Source organism: Clinocottus analis, unplaced genomic scaffold, assembly GCF_023055335.1.
Source record: "Clinocottus analis isolate CAN_PGR_092001 unplaced genomic scaffold, fCliAna1.0.p SCAF_19, whole genome shotgun sequence".
Lineage (NCBI taxonomy): Eukaryota > Metazoa > Chordata > Actinopteri > Perciformes > Cottidae > Clinocottus > Clinocottus analis.
Genome location: NW_027175920.1, coordinates 4,750,274 through 4,769,322, shown reverse-complemented (window position 1 = coordinate 4,769,322; position 19,049 = coordinate 4,750,274). Strand labels below are relative to the sequence as shown.

Genomic DNA, 19,049 nt, shown 5'->3' with positions numbered 1-19,049 from the left:
TGCCAACTGGGATGCGTTGACCATATTGCAAATCCAATTTTCAGCGATCCCCTTTATTTGGAAGGCAACTGCACTCTATAGGCCCGAAACATCCTTAATCAAATGAACTATCATTATCAGGTTATTGGTACTCAGTTGCTGCCTTCACATCACGTCTCTTGGTCTGTAAATATGAACTGCTGACTGGGAAAGACATCTTCATTCAACTCCCATTGGTAGCCGCGGGAGGGATGTATGTCATTTTAACAACTTCCACCTGCATGGTGTCAGGAATATTTCTTCAGATGTTGTAAACATAGCATGAAGTCTAATAAAGCAGTTTTTTAAAAATCAGTTAAAGGAAAATGTATGAGTCGAAATATTTGTGTTATCTATTTCAGGTTACACCAACAGGATGACACTGATAAACAAAAAGTCTGTCCAAAGCTGACTTCATGTGACTTTAACGTTACACAAACCTTTTCAAATTGCTGTAAAATAAGGAAAAACTCACAGTTTGACTTAATTAGGCAACAAAACCACTTGATTAAGTTTATGAAAATTAGGTCTGGACAACAAAAGCACAACAACACTTTAGGACATAAGTGGCGATCGCCAGTCTCATGTTTGAATCTCCTGTGCTTGTTAGACCTTCACCCTTCACCTTCACCCTTCTGCCCACTTTAAGTGGTCTTTGTCGATGTTTAATACTACTTCACTAGCTCTGACTCTTGTATAGTCACTTGATGCTTTTAATGTGTGAGCCCACCACTACACAGTATCCTAATTGACTTTCCATTGACATTGTAGCACACAAAAGCACACAAAACCAATAGACTACCTTTCATGACTCTTTTACAGTGTGCCATGATACTGGGCTGGTCATTGGGAATTCATATTAAAGTTGTCCATTTAAAGCACTGACACTCAAACTTGTTATATAAACATAGTTTATTCCCTTTGAAGCTGCCTGAAAAAAGTGCCGGAGGAGCTCCGTAGCATCGCCACCATAAATAATTATGGGCTATACATTTCATCACTCCCACTCCTTTCCTGTCTCAATCAATCCTGAGCCGCGGAGCCTTGCATGCTGCTGTAAAATGACTGGAAGCTGATGGATACAGTCCCCAGCAAGAACACGTGACCCGTCTCCATCGGCGCTTATGGCACTACTCTTAATCTAAATGTAGTCCTTGACAACGAGCGGATGCTCACTTGGCTATGTGGGATCCTTTGAGTTGGAAATTTATTATATAGGGAGTTCTTACTTGTGGTTTTTATTCGGAAAATTCTCAGTTTACGCCATCTGTTTTCTGTCACCTTGGTTAAAATGGTTTAATCTGAGCACCCGGGGAGGAAGAAAACAAAACATCAGTTCTCAGACTAATAATGACATGCTCTAAAGTTTAAGTTGTGTTGGCTGTGAGGATGCAGGTGGGAGCTGACCAATACCGTGCCAGCTCATCTCCACTCAGCTCCTTTCTCCAGGGCAAAGCGCTGGCCTGCTGAGAGCACACATGAGCGGTCCACGGAAGGGCCGGGATCCCCCCACCACCTCACCCCCCTCTCCACCACCCGCCGACATCTCATCCATCTTGCAGTGTGTTGGCACTGTGAAGGGTAAACTGGGCTGATCTGTGGGACAGGCGGGGAGGGCACAGGAGAGCAGCCTTCCCACCGGAGCCCCGGACCAGCACGTTCAGATTAGAGGAAATTTGTTCCACAATATTGTGGCCTCCTGTTTTCCAAAGCTGGGCCCGCACAGACGGCAAAGGCAGAGATTTGGGCGGTGGCCAAGCCTTTTCGTCAGGCTCCTCGTTCGCGCCACATGTGCCGAGCTCGACTCCCTGCTGATCCTTCTAGCTTTATAGCCTCCCTGCCTGATGGAACAAATGCTACGCCGCAGAAAATAAACTTATCTCATTTGGATGACAACACATTCCCCCAGGTTATAATGTGGCACCATTTTGAAAAGGCAGACAGGGTCAATTGTACATTTCCAGCTCAACCAGGGAGTCTTTATCTGTGAAAATGTCTGTCTCACCACATGCCTGACAGTGAATTTGGAACGGTTCGCCTTATTGACTCCCTTAGTATTAAGTGTGAAGTATTACCCTTTGTAGGGTGCTAAACATATATATTTTTTACAAAAATGTCACATCTTCTATTTGTGAGCAATCAAAGAAGGGCAAGCTTTATAATATGTATGTTTCAATCCATTACATCAGGCAGTGTCTTTTTTTTTTTCAGTGTGGAGGATGCATGACATGATTGATGACCTGAGCAGATTATCCCCAATACAAAAGCCATCATTGAACAGCAGGGCTGCCATTGTGTGTGGGATGTCTCCCATTGATTTAAGTAGTATATTTTCATGATCTATAAAGAGGCCAGCTGGAGAGAAAATTGTTTGCTCTCAAACATTTAGTGTCTATAAGCCATCACACTCTTGATTAGAAAATTATTATCACTCTTTGATCTAGTATTTATGTTTCTTTTCTTTTCTGGAATACAGTTACATTCGTGTGAATATAATTGGTTACAACCAACTGAATTAAGTTGACTTAATTGCTACCAAAAAACTGGATGTTTATATTGTATTTGCTGTGGTTTTGAGATAGCTCTTTGATTACCTCCACCCCAATACAATGGAGATGAATGGGATTTAATTTGTGGCATTCAAACATCTCCTTCAAAATATTCTTATGTCACACTTTAAATGATGCGATTTGAAACTAGAATCAATCTGCAAAGGAGCATCAGTTTGTCCCCTCTTATATCAGTGCCTATCCTTTCTTCTGGTCTCTTAAGCCAGTCCACCCATTCGTTCCTAAACAACTCTCTAATAGACCTCTTCTGTCCACGGCGAACCTATTAACCGCAGATTTGTTTTCATCTCTTTGACAAGCCCAGAGAGGGGTGTGCTTACCACACAAAAGAGCCCAAAAGAGCCATGGAACAAAAAATGTGAATAAAAAGACTAGAGGATATCATTATACACAAATTAATTCTCTCCTGAGCTGTAGCTGCCCTGTCCTTTGGCTAAGAATTGGACTGTCTTAATTGCTTTATCGCTTAGCCGTGTGCTTCCCTGCAATCAAGTGGCTTCCATTTAATTCAAGTGCCACCAAGATGGGGAGAAAGTGGTCTCTCCCTGGCCCTGGAGCATAATAGACAGTGGAGAGTGCGGGTACACCCTCCAAATTGGAAAACACTGGACCATAGATTAACAGAAATGAACACCATTAGCCTGGCGACGAGGAAATCATTTTCCCCCCCTCAGGTGTTTTGGATGGCACAGCTACACTGTGTGGCTACGGTGGCAACTCTGGGTGATCCGGATCTTTTTAGTCAACCCTGTTGAATATTCAGGAGCCGAGGGATTTGAGACAATGTTTTAGTATCAATTTACAGTTTTAATAAAAAAACAAGGAGGATTTGTCAAAACATAATCCTGATTAAAGATAAAATATTAATTAAAGGAGGTATCTCTTCAATAAATGTGTTTTTTTTTATGCCAGTCTACTGGGAAATACAATTTTATATAGAGGAAAAAAACTGAATTGTTTAATGATCCTCATTACCCTAGTTTATACGAAGAGTTTTATACAGTTTTATTGGTAAGTGAGTGTATTTTTAATAAACAAAACAAGTAGTGTCTAGTAATGTGGCAGTTTGCGATAACACGCTCATGAAAATACACAACAACACTATTCTGATTGAACAGCTAATTCCTTTTACATGGAAACAAAACCGTATGCACCTGGTAACAACATAGTGCTATTTAACAAGCTAGGTTTATCATGGCAACAAGCTCCAGAAAATACAAAGGAAAAAAAAAGAATAATTTGGTTAAACAGCTGGTTGAAGCTTTAGTATAAAGCTAACATTACAATCAAGTTGAAAACAATGCTGATATTGTGGTGGGCTCGACGAAATAATTAAAAAAAAAAAAAAATCCAACAAACCAAACTGGAAACTGGAAGCCATTTTAACAGACAAAGTACAGAAAATACAGTTTCACTAATACAAATAAAGTATCTGAATGGTGCTAATTATAGCAGAATAACAGCAGATGTTAAAACATGTTATAAATAGAGAAGTGACAAACAATTAATTGAATCTACAGTCATAAAAACAAGTAATGGGAAGTGGAATTGTTGTTACAGTCGCAATAAGTGCTACGTTAGCAAGCTAACATAAATAGCTTCCCCTTTCAGAGTGGGTTACAAACCTTTCAACAAGATGATTCCCTCCGAAATGTTTTAAAGGGATGTCCTACATCACTATTGTTGATAGCTAACGTTATGTGTGATGGTTGAAATAGGCGTAAATGCTTTCTACAAACATTTGTATAACAACACTGGCCCTCAGTCAACCATTAGAAAACATGCACAACAGTATCGGTATAGTTTACATTCCCTTACAGTAAAAAGTAAAGTAATGTGAGTATATTTCTAATTTCAGTTTGACTGACTCAAACCTCTCTAGGATGCATGTTTCATGGCAGCAGTCTGAAGTGTAGCTGTTTTCTGATTATAACACAGCAGACATCTGCAGACATGAGACTGTTCACTGATCTTGATCAGCAAGAGCTGTTCTCACACTTCCGCAGCGCTCGAGATGGAAGTGAATGACAGGTGCATGAAATAAAATCCCCCACCGAGAGCCTGCGCTTTATTTTCAAGCGTGGCAACTGTATATGATTTAGCAGGAATTCTTTATTTGTTGAGCGCTTTTAGTCCTCTGGAAAATTGACCGGTATGTGTCCTCGTGTTTCTTTACAGCGTGTCTAAGTCACCTAAAACTCTTCCTCCACTTCCCTTCAGGTTAATCAGGTGTAATTTAAAATCCAAAATTCCTGACAGTACATTTTCTGATGCTATTGCCTGTATGTTCTGCATGGCTGTTTGGATCAAAGACTGGTTATCTCTTCTATTGAGCTGTTCTAACCTCTGTCCACTCTCATTACATCCAGGCAGCAGTGAATTTCCTAAGCAATCAGGACTAACGTTCCCAGGCAGGTGTATAGACTACGACACTTTAACGAGTTAAAATGCAAAGCCAAGTAGAACATTAAATCAGAGTGAATGAGACAAGCAATACCCAGTCATCAGGCTTCGAGAAAAAACAAGAGTCAGTGGGTGACATGTCTGTACATAAATACAAAGTAGATGCAAAGGACAGTGTTAGATTATACATAAACACATTCTAAAATCACATTTCCCAGACTTTTCCAATATATTGGACTTTTTTTTGACAGTTTTCTTGAGCACAAAATAGTGTGTTACTTTCAGTGATGAATTAACAGAATAGTCCATGATCATTTCCTAATTGTGCAAGTTAAAAGTTAGGACATTACTAATAAATCACATAAACCAAATTTATTGAAGCTATTCGTGCTACTATCAGAGTTGAATTTATTCACACTCGTGACCTCTGAAGTTATGGTCAGTCTGCCATTCTCGTATACAATGGATTCACAGGAAATGTCCCATGAACTGGACAAACTTTGAAAAATTCCACTGTACTTATTGAGTGTATATATAGTTTGTTGCACCATGCCTTAATTGAAGAGGAAACATATTTTTGTATGTACAAGTATATACAGAGGACTACAACGTTTTATTAACTATCTGTAGCTTTATCTTACATTTGGGAGAAGACATGGTTTTGAAGCCAAGTTTTTATCAAACACTGACATCAGCCTTATCAGTGTCAGTCAGTGCCAATAAGAAGTAGGTTTGTCCCTAAACACTGACACTCAATAGCCGTAGAATAGTATAATATAATAAGAATCATTTCTCCAACTGCTTGTTTGAGCTTTGTAAATGTATCCGACTTAAAATCATCCCTCACACAATGAATTTATATGTAACATTGCTTTTAAAAAGGTCCTAACCAGAGAGGAATTTCCTTAATTATAGTGTCCCATAATGGTCTGTAAGCCGTTAGAGTGGCTTTTCCACCCTGACAGATTCTCAAAACTCCTGACTGAAACACTGAGTACTTGTAATTAGTTGACATGAACTCTTGTCTTGCCTGCAGCCCTGATAAAAGAATCAGCCAGCATCATGAATCTGGGTTATGCATGGTATTCAGGGTAAACTCTGGGTTTTTCGGTGGGGTGAGGTGCGAGGTGAGGGTAGATCTGAGAGTTTCGACGCTGAGACGCACCAGCTGTGTTTATAGATTCCCAGTGCACCTGCTGGGGTTACAGAGCAAGTGCACTGAGGGATTAAGCACTGGGGCACTGGGAGTAGAACAAGGAACAACAGATTCATGTTAGGGAAGCATGTCAACACCTCCCTGGTGTCTGTACTTAAGCTATTCATTGTTGCCGGTTGCTACGTAGGTTTCAAACTAATCTGTGCTTCTTTATTTTGTAGCTGCTAATCAAATATGCCCAGCTGAAGAGGGAATGTGCCAACTTGCCAACAGAGGAATCTCTGCAGAAAGACACTGAGATGAAGATGCGGAGAGATACAAGTTGAATTTAGCATCCATAGACATTTACGTTTTGCTGCAGTGTGCTAGTTCTTGATTACGATGTTGACATTTTACTTGGAATTAACCTGATTTATGTCATTGAGCGTAAAAGCACATAGCTCAGCATTTCTCATGATCACAGGAGATGGATTAAGAAAGAAGGCTTTCAAATTGAATATACCTCTCCCTGCTCAGCCTGCTAATTGTGCCATTTACCACTACTTGAGTCACTGACCGACGCTATTTAGTCAAACTAATGATGATGCACAGTCCAAGCCATCCCTTGATAATTAAAAAAAAAACCCTCATCTCTTTTTCTGTATTAGCTTCTTTTTTTGGGGTGGGGGAGGGAATTAACAGGTACACGCAAAAAACATATCGAGCCGTGGTCACTTTGTCCCTTTAAATCACTTGTGGCATTGTTAGCTGGGAAATGACTTTTTTTTCTGAATCCATTCTCTGTCACTTGATATTGATTACGCAAAGTACAAACTGTTAACATTCTTGTTTTGAACACTTAGTCAGGTGAGCCTGTTTATCGAGCGTGCAGCATCAGCTCAAAAAATCTCTCACTTACCTAGACTTTTATTTACCAAGTTTTGGCTGTCAATGTTTTAGGGAAATATTAGTAACTGATATGCAAGTTCTTATTTCTTGGTTTTAGACTGTTCTTCAGGGTCGTGATCGATCACATTACATATTTTTGTGTCATTCTCATGAGATAATTTTTGTTAGATGTATTGTGTTGTTGTTTAATAATGTTTATCTAGTTGTAATTTGCTTCCTTTTTTTCTTGGCCAAAAAATATTATTATCAATGAGGCTTTTCTGGTTGAATAAATAAATACCACCAGCATCTGTCATTGGTTGAAATGCTTAAAGTGACATTGTGATTTCCTGTCAAGTGACTACAAAGAGACATTAATTCACATTCTGCCTCCAACAAACAGTCAATTATTATAATAAATATCATCATGATCTTTTGCTGTCCTTAACCAAGTTTAGATGCCTAAACTTAACAGACCAAACTAAAAACCTAGCTTAACGACAGAAGTGACCTAAGCGTCCATATGAATGAAGGACATATGGTTCATTTTGGATCAATAACCTGATTCCACAGCCTGTTAATTAAATATATATATTTTTAAAAGATCTGTGAGGGAATTATTTTCAACATTTCAACATTTTCCACGTCTCAGAAGAAGAGCTTGTTTTTTGGTGGACGTGTCGTCTGCACTTGGAGATTTATTTACACTTCATAGTTGTTAATAAATTCAGGCTCCATCGAGATAGGGAGAAGACAAATCAGCTGTACTGTAACACCTTCCCTTTTCTGGCCTGATTGACTCTGATACCAGCAGTGCCTATAAAATAAAATGCCCATGTGTCCCAGTAAACACACAGCATTTGTTCTGAGGCAAAGTGGCTCTGCAGAGCTCCTCTCCGGCAGCACTGAGCCTGACTGAGCCAGGGAATAAGTAAATGAATAAATAGGCTGATGTTGAATTTTCCCCTCACTTGCCTCCACTGACACAAATAGGATCTACAGTAATTTATAATGCTGTTAGAGAGGCGTCTCTCTCTCTCTCTAACCGTGGTGTCTGTCACCTCACATGCAGGAGGCCTCTCAGTGCCAGAGTGGAGGACCTGCAGCACCCTGACATCCTGCTTTGCTATTCCACACACACGGCCCAAAGGCTAAGTGACATCAAGCCTCATTATTGTCATCACATGCCACATTTGTAACTGGTTAGCGAGCAAATTGTGATAAAATAGGCTGATGCCCCTTCTGAGCGTCTCTGGCTGCACAAGCTGGACTTTCCATAATGTTGGAAAACCACATTGGTGTGGCAGAAAAAGAGGATGAGGGGTGTTGTTTTTTGTGGTAGAAATGCAGTTGTTTTTTTTCTATCTTGTGCACTATAAATGTTACAGAATGCTTCATATCACTAGATGTGATGTTATTGAGCCGGAATTACTCGTATCACCGCAAGATAACATTGAGTTCTCTGGGATCTATAACACTGGACTACTTTATTACACCAGAGGCTGTGCGCTTCCATTTATATGCATAGTATTTCTAAATGCACGACATCTCGTACTGTCTCTGGTGAGCTGCTGCACATGTTCATATACTAGTCTCTCAGTCGTACAATTCTGTTTTGTTTTTTTCATTCCACGAGCGGAAATAATGAGGAGGAAAATCTCTTGCTTACATCAACCTCAAATTGGCGAAATGAAAATCTGTCTTAAACAAAGGGAAAGACCCCCATGGCGTCTGGGTCTACAGTTTCTGTCACATATATATTCCTTAGAGGTTTCATGTGACAAAACACAGAAAGTTGCTTTGTCCCTCCTCTTGTCACGTTACACCCCTTACCCGTAGTTTTTTTTCCCCTTCCTGTTGTCTGGCTGTCTGTGCTGTCAGCCCATAGCTTGGCACCTGCTCTCATGTTCCTAATTAGTCTCATTTAATTAATTATATACTGCAGCACTTCTCCTTATTCCTGGCTTCTTCTGGATTTCATCGCCTTTGTTTCAAACTTGAGCGAGAAGATCCGCTCTCAGAGAGGTGCTGCTGCTCACTTTACGGTTGCGACGACTTTTGTGATGATCAACTTACCACGAGGTGTTTATTCAAAGTATTGCGACTTCTCCAACAAAGGGAGGGCCGGATGAGGAATCATTGGACATTAAGCGGAAGTTTCTTTGTACTTTTAACTTTCTATGTTTCTTCGTAATGGTGATCTGAAGTTGTTGTTCTGCTGTGGGTTGTTGTGTTTTCTTGGTAACGAATACCTAATGGCATAAGCAGCTACCCAGCTGCCACTTCATCCTCCTGTTACACCGGGATGCATGATGTGCTAAAGAAAAGGTTCCATCAAATATTTACCACCTGTTCGACGCGACACAATAGGAAAAGATCAAACCTTTGACTGAATAGGTCAACCACAGACTCATTAAGTTTCCAGCAGAGCCAGCAGAACCATATCAGCCGGGAAAAAAGACAACAGTTGCAATGTTACCTTGTGGAACTCCTTATTGTGTTGTTTATTTTGTGTTCTTTCGTAAAAGTGTGTGTTCGTGGATTGAAAGATCTCGCAAGCTTTCTTGTTGAAGCACTTGTGCACCTTTGAGCTTACATCATCCCCGAAAGCAGCTTTCTCTCAGACTAACTCTGCATGGGCTCCACATTTAGAAAGGAAACACTGTCCTGTAACAGCTTGGTCGGTCGGTTTTTTCACAGATAAGCTTTCATACAAAGTGACTTACATTTGATGCAAGAATAAGCCACAGTTCACAGATCATTAGAATCGGCTTGTAGTTAAGAAGTCAATGGTTTGTGACTCTGAAGGAGATAATGTAAAAAGGAGATCAGAGAAATAAAACTGAAAATGAACAGTGGAGTAGGAGAATTTCAATATGTGCCTTTGTTGAGGTGAAAATACAGAAGATTATATTAAATAAAATACTAGATGGATACATGCTGGGAAATGACTGGCTTTTTTTTTTACTACCTTTAATCAATTCATCCCAAAAATGCCTATAATTAGTTAACTATTTAATCTTGTCCAAATAGATCAGTAGTTTCATTAGGCCTCATTTTCTCAACACCATTAGTTAGCCCTCACTGCATTGTTGGGTTATTACGATATGGGGATTAATGTCCCTTTACTGAAAGGCAAGGATGGAAGTGACAAATTACATATAATCTTATCACGTCTTTAAAAAAAAAAACTTTTTTACATTTTCCTAAGTCATTTAGATTTTAGTTTTTTAAAAATAAAAAGTACTGATGCATTTCAAGTCACATCTGTTACAAAGTAACAATTTCAACAATGTCATAAAATGAGGAATAGTTAAAAAAAAAAAAGAAAAAAGAAAAAGGATTGCATCTACCTCATAGAGGATCTACCTTAACAAGCAGAGCCCCACCCTGCGAGCATGCAAGGTGACGTCAATCAAACACATCCATTACGATGCGTGAACAGGTGCATGCTGGGTGTAGCTAACATGCTAACTTGCCTATTGTTGATTGATCCTGGTGGACTGCTTTCACTGGGACCGAGGACTCGTAGACTGGTTTGAGACAAAACTACACAACTAGTGTGTTCGCTAACTTTGCCCAACATTTGGGTCGAGAACCTAACAAGGGCTCACAAGATGAATTCAATTGATCACGCTGGAAGAAAATAAGACAGTAACTAAATTCAGCTACATTAAACAATTCATATTTGTCAGACTTTTCTCCAATCTTATATTTTTTTATTGTGAACACTACTTACCTCTCCAGGCCTCACTCGTTGACTGAACAGCCCACCACTTATACTAACCCAAGAACAACAAGAATATAAAAAACACTGTGTCAGATGCATTATTTCTAACAGGAGAATGTGTTCTCTGAGGGGTGTTTGTGTTGTTTTTGTGTCAAGAGATCGTGCACGTCACCTGAATCCCCTTCCACTGCTGGCAGCTGATCAGCTGACGTAACACGAGGCCAAATATTGTTTCCTCGACGGCAATGGAGTGTTTGAATTCTCACAGTGGGATCACACTTCTGAACGAGCCTGAGCATGACAATTGATTTTCACTTCTTTATTTATTTCCGGAACGCAACAGCCGTCACAACACAAATATTTGTCCGCTCTGTGAATGATTACATTTCCTCCTGCTTTGATTCGGGTTTGTTTCCGAATTACCTGTTTATGGAGAGGAAATGACAAGAAGTCGAGTTGACAGGCCTGGAGTGAGACAGTTAAATGCCCCTTGCTGCTCTGGATAATTAATAAATAAAGTACCAGGGGAGTCCTGTCATGGCTTCCTCTATGACAGGGGCTGTCTCCAGTGCGCTAAAGCATTAAATGACCAATTCCTGTCAGGCTAACTTCCACTGCACTCCCTTGGCACCCTCTCTCTCATTCTCCCTCTCTCTCTCTCTCTCTCTCTCTCTCTCTCTCTCTCTCTCCCCCTCACGCACACACACTGTCTCTCTTTCTTCCAAAGAGAGCTACTTTGCTCTCTTTGCTCTGAGTTTTTCAGCGACTGATGGCTCTAGTTCATTTCTGCTGAATTAATTGGTCCCTGAATGAATTCTGTTGACAGGGCAATTCATCATGTGTTTGGCCTGACAGTGACTGGGGTGTTGGGAGTGTGGTGGTGGTGGTGGTGGGGGGGAGGCGAGGGGAGATGCAGGAGAAGCTAGGGTTATAGGAGGGTGGGGGCGGATGGGGGTTGATGATTCTGCCCTCTCTTCTACCCGCTCCTATTATTCCCTCTTCTGCTAACAGGAAAAGCCTGCATCAAATTCTGCTTTCCCTCCTCACTTCCCTCTGAATATTTCCCAGCTCCCCCCGGTTGCAAACAAACACGCCTGGCTGACAGATCCAGCTGATTAGGGAGCTCTTCTGTCTGCTTTGGAGGATATCCTCATTACTGGCCAGTCAGGTAGCAAGGCCCGTTTAGCCCGGGACCACCGGCGCCTGTTATTTGGGACCTGACACGTTCACTAAGAGAGGTGCATTGCATTAGGCTTTTAATTGCATCATGTATCACACAATAGCCATTAGGGTAATTATTTACTGGTGAAGGGTAAATGAGGTTTGGCGCCGGGCTGAGCCAGCAAGGCAGCTAGGCCCGTTTTGGCAGAGGTGTTGCGCTCACCTATACGCTAACAAATCTAATCGCCAGTCATTTGCTTCATTTGGAAATATCATGTCGGCCAAACCACGCTGCCCCCTCCACCCCCCCCCCTCCTCCCCCCCGCCCCTTTTCTCACACTCACTTTCAGTCAAGCAGCGCACTTATTAGGTCCAATCAATCAATGCTCACTCATTAGGAACCTCCCCTCAAGTATCCTCTGGATGGCCTCACACAGCAAGAGTCAAAAATTACCTCATAATTGCTGCTCAGGCATCATAACAAGCTAGGCTGCCCCAGTGACACGGCCATACAAACAGGTCTAACGTAGGAATTGATGGATACTAGAGAATCGTATTATATATTGCCATATCCAATTAGATACAGCACATAAAGCAGCAGATCCATTCCCTCTTTTCATAACGTCCAAACCACCACTCGGATATAAAGACGTGAAATGCATTTTCATATTTTCTCCACACACCCCCCCCCCCCCCTACCCCTCCTCCCCTCATCTTGGTGTGTCACTGCAAATGATAACATCCTGAGGATTTATTGTACATTTGACACACCAGTAACCAAATTATAATTCAGTTGCTGCGGCATATTCATAGAACCACTGTACAAATCGCACAGAGAGAGTGTTCAGTCAGCATGTATTAGTGCGGAGCGGCTCGAAAGGTCAACAGTTGGATCTGACACTGTGGTTTGAAGTTATGCATGAGGAGGTTCAGTGTTATACCTGAAAGAGGAGTGGTTTCCTATTGCTGTCAGAGCTTTACTTCAATACACATCCCGCCACATGTTGAGCTCCTACATGCTTTCTTTTCTGCTTCTTTTTTAAGAATTCATGATGAACAGTAACGGATCATAAATCATTCCATATCTAATGTTTCTTGTTGTTGTTATTGTTGTGCAACTTTTCAGACATAATGATTCAACTTCCCCATGAGCAATCTACAGATTGAGGTTTAGACATTAAGATAATTACTGCTTTTCCAATGAGAAGTAATAATATTAATGTCAGAGTTCGCAGAAGAAAAAGAAGAAAAATCAAAGCTCCAAAGCTCCTTTTTTTCATGTATAAAATGTGCAGTAAATCAAAATGTCAGCACTTGTGCATTAACTTGATTGCTAAACTACCTTTACCTAATACTCTAAGTTTATTTACAGGTTGTGAGCTCACACTTAAATTCAGTCAATCTTTTTATATTTTACTGTAGATTTGTGAAATAAACTGAACGTTTGATGAGCGAAGACCAATCAGATCATCCCATCACTCTTATATTTATAGAGTACATAATATATATTTATTTATTTTCCAGAGGATGCTGTTGTCATCTGGTATGCTGCATTCAATTTGAGCTTGATTGACAGATACATCCAGGTTCACAGTTTATTGGTTTCAGAGGAGAGAGCCAGATATGCCAATTTAGACAGGAAAGTGACAAAAAAGTTTCCATCTAAATAAAATAATTCTGCTTCTGGGAATTCTCAGCTGGGGAGAGGAAAGAGTCAAGCTCTTTTTTTCCGCCCCTCCTCCTATAACAAGGGCTGTGAATGACATACATATACGACAGTTAGGGCCTGACAGAACATCCACTTTTGATGCTTCACAGGGGAGCTATGAAATAAACAACAGGCAGAGAAATTGAATTACAAAGCAAAAAGGAGGTCTCTCCTTGTGGACCCAGAGGCACCAGAGAGCACCACAAAACAGCTCAGCATTGGATGTCTAAAGGAGCTTATTTTCTATTTTGTACATTGTGGAAAATTGGATAAAAAAACGCAACACAATGATGGAAACTTCATATTATTTTTCAGTTAATATCCTATCTCTGCTATCCATGCAGCACCGCAATGAAAAACTCACTTTTCTTCCATTAAAACAAGATTACAAATAGTGTTTGGACCAAAAAAAGGCCCGGTCTGAATTAACAACTGAAAAGCTCAACAACTGTATTATGCATTCCCCGTTCTGTCTGACATCATTTCAGATGTACATGCTGCTTTATCTCGCGCTCCCGCAGCCCAAATCCTTTGCAAATCGCACAGCGCTAATCAGGACAGTGTCCACTTGTTGTAAATCAATAATGATATAACTAAGTCATACAAGGCGGCAGCGGCGGAGGGATTACGGAGTGAAGAAAGAGTGAAATAAGCTCTAAGAGGGATTTCATGCATAAATCTCTCCCTGCAACTTAGCACAAATTGAATTCAGGCACACTGCTAGAAAAATTAATTCAGCTTTACAAAGCGAGGAGAGGTTAAACACTTTATGTGCTGCTCAGTGATCCGAATCATGGAGAAAACATTTAGAGGCATTCTCAGTGTAGCCCCCTCCGTGCACCGTGTGATCTTTCTACTGCAAAAATAAATACATTTATCGCAAAACACTCTCGTGAAGTTCCTGAAGTCATTCCGCCATTGTTTATTTCAACTTTTTTTAAAGTTATTGTGAAGTCGTCTCAAGCATTTGTAGAGATCAAATGTGTGTTTGACATGGTGACACTTCATTTAAACCCACTGAACTGCACACTGTAATGTAGACACTAACACTAAGAAGGACATTTTCAGTGTTCGTCTACAATTATAACTTTTTTTTTTATATGGGATGGACTTCAGTGGGAAATATCTTAAATACAAAACATATCATAAGATGCATTTTCTGTTATTATGAGAAACATTTTGAGGTAACGCAAGACAGCTAAAGCTCCATATTTTATAAATTGTTTGAATGGTAGAGAAAGCATCCTGTGAGTCTTTGCTCAATAGATTAAAAGGTATTTTAGATGATGGGACTTCCTTCTGTAGAAACTTCTTTTCCAACATTTTTATGAAGATCCCTTTAAAGGTATTCTGTGACATGTTTCATTTTCATTTTGTTGTGTTTATATTTTTGTAATATTATCATCCTGAAATTAGGTTTTCTTACTGCCATGTAGCAGCTGGAAACATTGTTAATATTCTTTTTATGATGCTGTTTTGGGGGGTAAGCAGCATCGCACAATGCATCGTGCACCAATGGATCCTATTTTAGAAACTTTTCTATGTGAAATGTTTAATTGCAAAGTAACTTTAACTCTTCGATAAATTAAGTGAGATGTATATGATTTCCCTCTGGAAATAAAACTCAAGCAATACCTGCTTATTTTCCACCATTGGTGTTTTAGAAACATTTATTAAGTGTTTCCAAGCTAATGTTTCCAAATTGTGGTTTTGTCCCGCCAAAACCGGAGCTGAAACCAGCACATTTTCCTTAGTGAATAACTCATTAATCTATTATCAGGAAGGTTATCAATCAGAAACACCATGCAGCCCCTTTTGCGTAAAAGATTTCAGACACTTTTATTATTGTACAAGTGAGACCAGCATAATGAAAGTGATAATACCCATGAACATGAAAGACATTTTTTCTTACTGTATTTACAGAGAAGTGTCTTCACATCACACACAAAAAATCCTTCTACAAAATGAACCATTTGTAAATAATATAACAATTAAATAAACTCCACCTACCTTTAGGTTTACAGCTGAATATGCATATGATGACCATCTCTGCACTGCATAGAATTTATACATATACTTTTCCTCATGAACAACGTGGGTTTTTCCTAATAATAATAATAATAATAATAACAATAATAATACTGCTCTCATGATGCATATAGGCGGGCTGTAAATAAACATGAACAAGAACTAAGTCTTTGGCAAATGCAAATACATTCACTTGACAGATGAAGAAACCATCATTCCAGCGGAAACAACTTGGCCTGAAACATGTGATGGAGCTGACGTTCGGAGGGAACATGTTTAAGGCATTTAGCTGAAATCTTCGCCCTGCTCTTTGACGTTATTGGAGTTGTCAGAATCAGATGTGTCTGGTATCAAACTAGACAAATGATACTGGTTTGACTGGGGATGGCTGTTATATCCTTGTCTGTGGTTGAATGCCAAAGACTTAATCAACTTAAATAAAAATGTAAGCTGTGAGGGTAAAGTAGTGCACGTCAAGGCAGTGACATGATGGGCCTTGAATTACAGGAGAAAAAAAAAACTGTGAAGCTGTAAGTGCCTTTTGAGACTGAGACTTAATAGACTTACAGTCAGTTTCATGAAATAAAGCAAATATGCATCATCATTTTATTCTGCATAATAACGCTCCAGTGTTGCAAACCTCCAACATAGTGCAAAATTAACAACAACAACAAAAAAAACACAAAAAAGGTTTCGCCTGATGACCTCTTGTATCCTGACAAATAAGAAACAGTAAAACATAGCCAAGCAGTCTGCCGTTAAGTCGTTACGAATTATAAAAATGAAATAAAAAAATCATTTTAAGAATATATTTACTAGTTTCTTGAACTCTTGCAAATAGCGGACCATGGTGATATATTGTCATGGCTCCCTCTATTTTCAAACGGATGTTTCTTTATTTATTTCATTTTCATTTTTACATCTTGATTGTGTATCACAGAGAACATGTCCTAATCTTCTCATGGCATCAAAAGCGATCGATTTACTCATGCTGGATGTTTGGTCGTTGACTGTTCAGATGGATAAAAACAACGTCGGCCTGCCACAGCCTGCATGTGCCTGCTGCTAATCTCCTCTGATCTCACTGCGCTGCCATCTGAATCGGAGTGGGGAGACGAATGGAAACGGGGCGGGAAAAAAAAAGAAAAGGCTGCTGCTACATTTTAAGCTCCGGACAGCGTCCCTGCTGAGAGCCGTCAAGAAAAGGAATGTACAGTATTGATCCGTGATGGGATGAGACCGCGACAATGTCACTGGGGGAAAATAAAGTGTGTTATTTTAGTTTTTAGTCTTTTTTCTTCTTTTTTTTTCCTTTTTTTTTTCCCACCGCAATTAGCAGTTTTCATTGTGTGGTGTTTGTGTGTGTAGTGATGGAGTGTCTCTGATGATCTTCTTGTAGTTTTATTTTTATTTGTTTTGGCTTTTGAGTGTCCAAAAAAAAAAAAAAAAGCTGCGAAGAGAGAAGTCGTCTAGAGTCCGTTCCCCTCCCAAAAAAGGTTTCTCATTGTGTGAGCTGGGAACATTTTATGCGCAGTTGCTCAGTGTCCAGTGGACCATGCCGCTCACACCGGGGCAATATGGAGGCTAAGGCCATGGTCCTGCAGGTTGATTTGGTTTCCATGGTAACTAGTGACGGTCATAGGCAGTGGCAGCAGTGGGAGGGGCGGAGCCTCTCGATGCCGCACTATAATAATAAGGGGAACCTGAAAGTTAAGAGAAGAAAGGACCATTTGAGACAAAATGGCATTTACCACGTATGTAGTCATTATTAGTAGTTTCATTGTTGATGAGCTGTTGTTTGACACATTATTCCACACCGAAAAGCTCTTCCACTGAACATGTTAATAGTTAATTGGCTGTTGCTAAACCTCCATCCTCCAGTTCAGGGGCACACAATGCAGTTTACACGTATGCATGTCGTCCTGGATTTCAGAGACATGTAGACAAAAGGAGGTTAACCTTTTTCTCTGCCGTAGGTAGCAAGTTAATTAAGCTAACTTTAAGTCTATGACCTGTCCCATTTAAATAAAAGAAGACTGAAACTAAAACTGCATGTCCAAAATGAAAAAGACATCATTCGCACTTGTTGACGATCCATGTAGAAAACATGAAAATAAAGAAACAGTCTTTTTCCAGCGGCTGTTAGCCTAGTATTTTAAGTATAAGTTTCTCCTCTTAACATTGCAAGAGAAAATGCTTTCAGGACGTTAGTCTCAATCCTGATGAGTCCTGACAACTGTGTGGAATATAAGTAGCCTTGTTCATATAAAAACTACAATAACTAACAGCAGTGAAACCAGCACATTTCTAATAAATATGTGTATACATGATCAGATTTTGGGGGGAAAAATCAGGGGAGTTGAAACTATAGTAGAACAGCAGGGAATAGGAGGAACATAATTATTGGCAAGCATTTATATTATATATCAATTATACTGTTTATATACGCAGAATATCGGTGTGTGTGTTCGTGCCAGATTTGCTCGCAGCACTCAAAGAAAGTAGACCAGATGCCGAAACTATTGCTGAAGATCAACAGTCTGCGGCGGCGCCCTGGAGCACTGGGCGTCCGGTGTGAACAGCCCAATTGGTTTACACGGGCGCCATACGGACGCCAGCAGCGCTTCTGTGTCCGGTGGGAACGCGGCGTAAATAGTAAGTTAGTTTGCAGGGCATGCTAATGATTGCAGCTCCCAAAAGAACAGATGAATACAGTTTGATTCATTCCCATACGTTTGCTCTTGTGTTTTTTGGTTTCGGGGAGCTTCGAAAAAAAGGCAACGCCTCTTGTTCCTATAGCCCCATGCACATCGTTTTGGCGCGTGGAGAAATCATAGAAATGGAAGTAGTAGTGTAGTAGTAGAGTAGAAGAGACATTCCCATTAAAATCCACATAGCATGATGGTCAGAGAGGCCTCTGCCATTGTGGTGCTCATGCATTATATTTCTAAGGTCAATGCACAGGGCTGAGCGCAGTATTCTTTTAAACCAGTCAAACCACCCCAGCAAACCGTTCGTTGCCCGTTCTGCTCTCGTTGTATTTCTAAGGTAGAAATCCAAAGAAGCTGCGTCTACTCACAGTTGCTAAGGCTACAATCACCGTCGAGCAAACAGCCAATTAATCCCCTTTCTCTCTCTTTACTCACTTAGTAATGCTGGGTTGCTGAATCGCCAGGCGTCATTGTAGCTTGTGTACTGCGGGTGACTGTAAGGGTTCCCCGAAAACTCACTCCCTGCAAAACAAAACAACAAATCAATTAGCATTTCAATGCATTAAACCATTACCCCGTTCACATGCAGTCATTTCTCGTCATTCAACACAGGATGCAATTTGAGGGGGAAAATGATAGTCATCGATGTGCGATCAGTCAAGCAAGTAATTTATTTCTTTTTCATTTCACTTAAGTT

The 19,049-nt window shown here is 40.2% G+C and overlaps 1 protein-coding gene across 1 annotated transcript in view; it reads right to left on the bottom strand.

Annotated features, from left to right (window-relative positions):
• Positions 1 to 15,481: 15,481 nt before the first annotated feature.
• The window catches only part of LOC137789694 (paired box protein Pax-2a-like), a 30,663-nt gene continuing 27,095 nt past the window's right edge, over positions 15,482 to 19,049 (bottom strand). Inside the window, exons 10-11 of the mRNA XM_068583448.1 lie at positions 18,788 to 18,874; positions 15,482 to 17,325 (exon numbers count right to left, since the gene is read on the bottom strand). Coding sequence (XP_068439549.1) covers positions 17,204 to 17,325; positions 18,788 to 18,874 — 209 coding nt within the window. The 3' untranslated portion in view covers positions 15,482 to 17,203. The remainder of the gene's footprint in view (positions 17,326 to 18,787; positions 18,875 to 19,049) is intronic.